This window comes from Bombus terrestris, chromosome 13, assembly GCF_910591885.1.
Source record: "Bombus terrestris chromosome 13, iyBomTerr1.2, whole genome shotgun sequence".
Taxonomy (NCBI): Eukaryota; Metazoa; Arthropoda; class Insecta; order Hymenoptera; family Apidae; genus Bombus; species Bombus terrestris.
Window position 1 is genome coordinate 85,620 of NC_063281.1, and position 4,064 is coordinate 89,683.

Sequence of the window (4,064 nt, forward strand, 5' to 3'; positions counted from 1 at the left end):
TGGACGTTTATTTACTCTGCCCGGTCGCGACATTTGTGGTTCCTTGATAGATTGCTTTGTTCCATTTTTGATAATGTTTCCATTTCTCCTTGTATACTAATGGTTTTCTTAGTTGTTTTTGAAGTTACTTGATGAGATGTTTCAGGTACTATGATGTATACGAGTTTTGTTCTGTCGATAGAAACATAATTCAGATAGCGAGTTTCCTTCAACTTCGACTCCAAAATATTTTTTCTTCCTCTCTAATACTTTAAAAGGGCCTCCATAGGCTGGTTCCAATGATTCTTTTTTATTTTGTCTGTCCTTACGAAGACATGAAGGCACGCATTCAAATTCCTGTGCACAAACACTCTCGAGCCCATTCCGTGTCTCGTGGTTTATTCAGTTTGAACCATTCCGTTTGCGTCTGCAATCCGCACAGGGAGGTGTTGTTAATATCTTATGATTATAAAAAAATTCATCTGGATATTTGATAGTTTTCCCGTGGGTCATCTGTGCTGGTGAATATTCAACGTTTTGTTTTAGAGCTATTCTAGGACCAAGACCAAGCAGTAGGAGAATCGTTGATATGGACTCTTTCCATCGGTTCATTTCTTTGAATTATGTGATTAGATGACCGTTTGTAATGTCCGGTGGTGCTTTTTTTCTATTTCATACAGAGATAGATTTTAGCAGTCCGTCAGTGTGTGAATTACAATGCATCAACACAGAAATATGATTGAAATCAGACGCTTTTTTTTAAATTTAGGATAGCTCATGGCGATATTTATAAATTCATAAATATTATTTAAAAATAAATGAACATAAGGATTGAAATTACTTACAATTACGGATGAGATTGTAATCAATAAAAACTGTTTCAGAATAATTATGTTTCCAAAAATAACCTCTCATATTATTACAATTAGTTTAGTTTTTAGTTTACAATGCTAATAATAATAAATCATTGCAAAATTTGTAGCAACTAGCTAGACAAGGAAAAAGAACATTTGGAATGAAGATAGCTAAAACGTTTATGACATACGGAGCAAAACAATTTCTGAGAAAGTTCTTTGAATTAGATGCGAAGAATGCATGCGTTCGTGAAAGTTATCGTCAACGACTTCAACAATAAATTACTAGTGTCATAAATTATTTGTTAATATATATACCAAACAGTCCTCGACGGAGGAAATTACGTTTATTGCCAAACTTTCATCAACAAGCACTGTCCCTGGTGGGGACTTGAATCGCATCCCTATAAACGGTCGTAGAACGATGCTACATGATTTGGGAAGAAAAAGGTGACAATTATCAATGATCCTATTATTTGGTGTTAGGCAATTGGAATCATCATTTGACAAAGAACATTTTCTTTAAAGTGATAGGAGTACGAAGATAATCAATGATTGTTAATGAATACTTGTAGTACACGATACAATACATTTTCAGTACAATATATTTTCAATGAATGAACAGTATGATTGTTGAATAAATATCACCTATTCGCGTAAACTTTAGTAAGTATTGTTAAATATGTGAGAAAGTGATTTGTATCTTTGTACATGCAAACGGCAAGCAGTCTTGAAACTTGAGATTCCTTAGCCGAATTCTTTTGTCTTTAATCAAGCGTGATCACCGATTATTTGTTCCTATGCGAATCGTTCGTCGGCAGTGGATCTGTAACGCTAGTGTCGTAGGGTCAGAATGTAGGTAGAGATGTTTCCGAAGGTCTGGTCGGCATCGGACCACAGATACGTTCTGCATAATTTTAGGATTAAAAAGAGGAGACGTTACATCAAGAATTTTACATATTTGACGAGGGATGCCGATATGGACAAATTTGTATGAACTTTCGACGATAGCTATAAGAGATTGATAATGCGGGTGACGAGGAGGTGCATGGGGAATGTTTACCGACTATTCTGGAAACGATGTGTGCCTCCGAACTTAAAAAGGTGTATCCACCATTAGGTAAGAAGAAGTGTAATTACTGGTGGAATGAGGAAATAAGCAGGTTAAGGAAGGAGACGGCGAAGAGCAGGAGAAACGCTCAGAGGGCTAGGACTAGAGGTAGGAGCGACGCGACTCATTTGAGTGAAGTCTATAAAGCTAGTAAGAAGAAACTTGCAAGGGCAATCAAAGCTAATAAGGAAAGATGCTGGAGAGAATTCCGTGCAACGCTGGATAGGGATCCTTGGGGGAGACCGTATGTGGCGGTCATGTTTAGGATGGCCCGACGGAGAGTCTAGACGGATGGCCTACAATTGGACAGGGTCCGATCTATAATTGACGAGCACTTCCTGACGAGGGCAACGGAGAGAAGGCAACGTACATTGAGGAATCGCAGCAGAGAAGGAGAAGAAGGTGAAGATTACAGGATCTCACTGGAAGACCTAGTGAATGCCTGTAAGAAGATAACCCCGAACAAGGAGTTTGGTGTAGATGGTATACCAAGGACGGTGGTCAAAGCATTGGTGGAGAGCAGAGCAGAGAAATGGTTGAGAGTGTTGAATACCGTTAACAATACGGGCAAGATCCCAGCGAGATGGAAGATAGCGAGGGTGGTACTCATACGTAAACCGGGCAGAGATCCCACGTTAACATCGTCTTTCCGGCCGATCAGCGTGCTTCCAGCACTTGGTAAAGTCTAGGAACACACGTTTAAGAACGTGGTCGAGGAAAGCCTAGGACTAGACCCATTTCAAGATGACCAGTATGGGTTCAGGAGAAGAGTGAGTACGGTGGACGCCCTGCGCCGAGTAATAGATCTTGCTGACTTGTCCAAAAGAAGAAATAGGATTTGTGTGTTGGCAGCGGTGGGCGTGATGAACGTGTTCAAAACTTTTAGCTGGAATAAGATCTTGGAGGAAGCAGAATCTAGATTGAAGCCCAGAAAACTGGCAACGCTCCTCGAGAAGTATCTTGAGGACGGAAAAATTGTAGTAAGAATGACAAGAGGAACGTTAAGGAGGAATGTGTACGCGGGTGTTCTTCAAGGATCTATACTTGGACCATTGCTTTGGCATCTGGTGCACGATGATCTACAAAAGAAATTGAAGGCAATTCCGAAAATGAATCCCGTCGCATTTGCCGACGACTTGGCAGTGATGTCAAGCAGGAAGAGGCGGATAATAAATTAAGTACGCCGTAGGGTGTGAACGTGCGGTGGTGTGCCGATAAAAGATTGAAGATCGCACAGAAGAAAACCAAGGTGATACTGATGACGGGTGCTGACGGGTAAGCGGATCCCCAGGGTGATTGAGATGAACGTGGAAGGACACCTTCTGATCACGAAGCAGAAGATTAGATACCTTGGAGTGCAGGTAGATAACTGCAGAAGGTTCGGGGCTCACTCGGAGATAGTATGCGGTAAGGCCGATGCCATCATGGGAGCATTGAGATCGCTGCTGCCCAATGTGAACGGTTCCACCGGCTCTGTGAGGAAGCTCCATTATGGTACCTGGGAGTCGGTGATGCTCTATGCGGCGCCTGTATGGGCAAAGACAATAAAGAAGAAAAAGAATAGGAATACTCTTAAGAGGGTGCAAAGGTCCGCGCTGATGAGATCATCTACGGCGTATCGCACAGTGTTTACGGGCACCTTGCCCATTTACTACACAATCGAGCTCCGGGCCGAGAAATATACCTTACGATACCCGTTCAAGAGAAGATCCGACTTCGGTCTTTTATGAGAGGATCAAGGCAGTGGAGGAGCGTATGGAGGATAAATGGAAGGAGGAGTGGCGTGACTATCACAACGGCAGCTGGACGAAGAGGCTGGTGGTGGACGTCTGTACGATCAAAAGGCATGGAAAATCATTCTTTTTACTACTTTCTCGCTACGCTTGCTTTTAGCATCTGCAGTCGTCCTTTTTATTTATTGACCAATGTATATTGACTCACCATCATATTGGATAAGCCGCGATTTTGCTTATTAGTATTGCGAAAGATTGGCTATGCTTTAAATTAGACATACAAAAAAGTTCTGAATCTTTTTATTTGTGTCGCGAGAGACTAATCGAGATTTCAATTAGAGTTGTGAACAAATGATAATCGTGCCTGCTTTAGTTTGTGATTGTATT

At 41.4% G+C, this 4,064-nt stretch overlaps 1 protein-coding gene across 1 annotated transcript; it reads left to right on the forward strand.

Moving 5' to 3' along the window:
* The first annotated feature begins 3,245 nt into the window (after window positions 1-3,245).
* Window positions 3,246-3,674, forward strand: LOC125386213. Its single transcript, XM_048411511.1, has one exon. The coding sequence runs from the start codon at window positions 3,246-3,248 to the stop codon at window positions 3,672-3,674; it is 429 nt and encodes a 142-aa protein (XP_048267468.1).
* The last annotated feature ends 390 nt before the right edge of the window (window positions 3,675-4,064 follow it).

Bases quoted from the DNA above. Each gene is read 5' to 3' on its own strand.
- LOC125386213 (XM_048411511.1), top strand. From the start codon at position 3,246: ATGAACGTGGAAGGACACCTTCTGATCACGAAGCAGAAGATTAGATAC.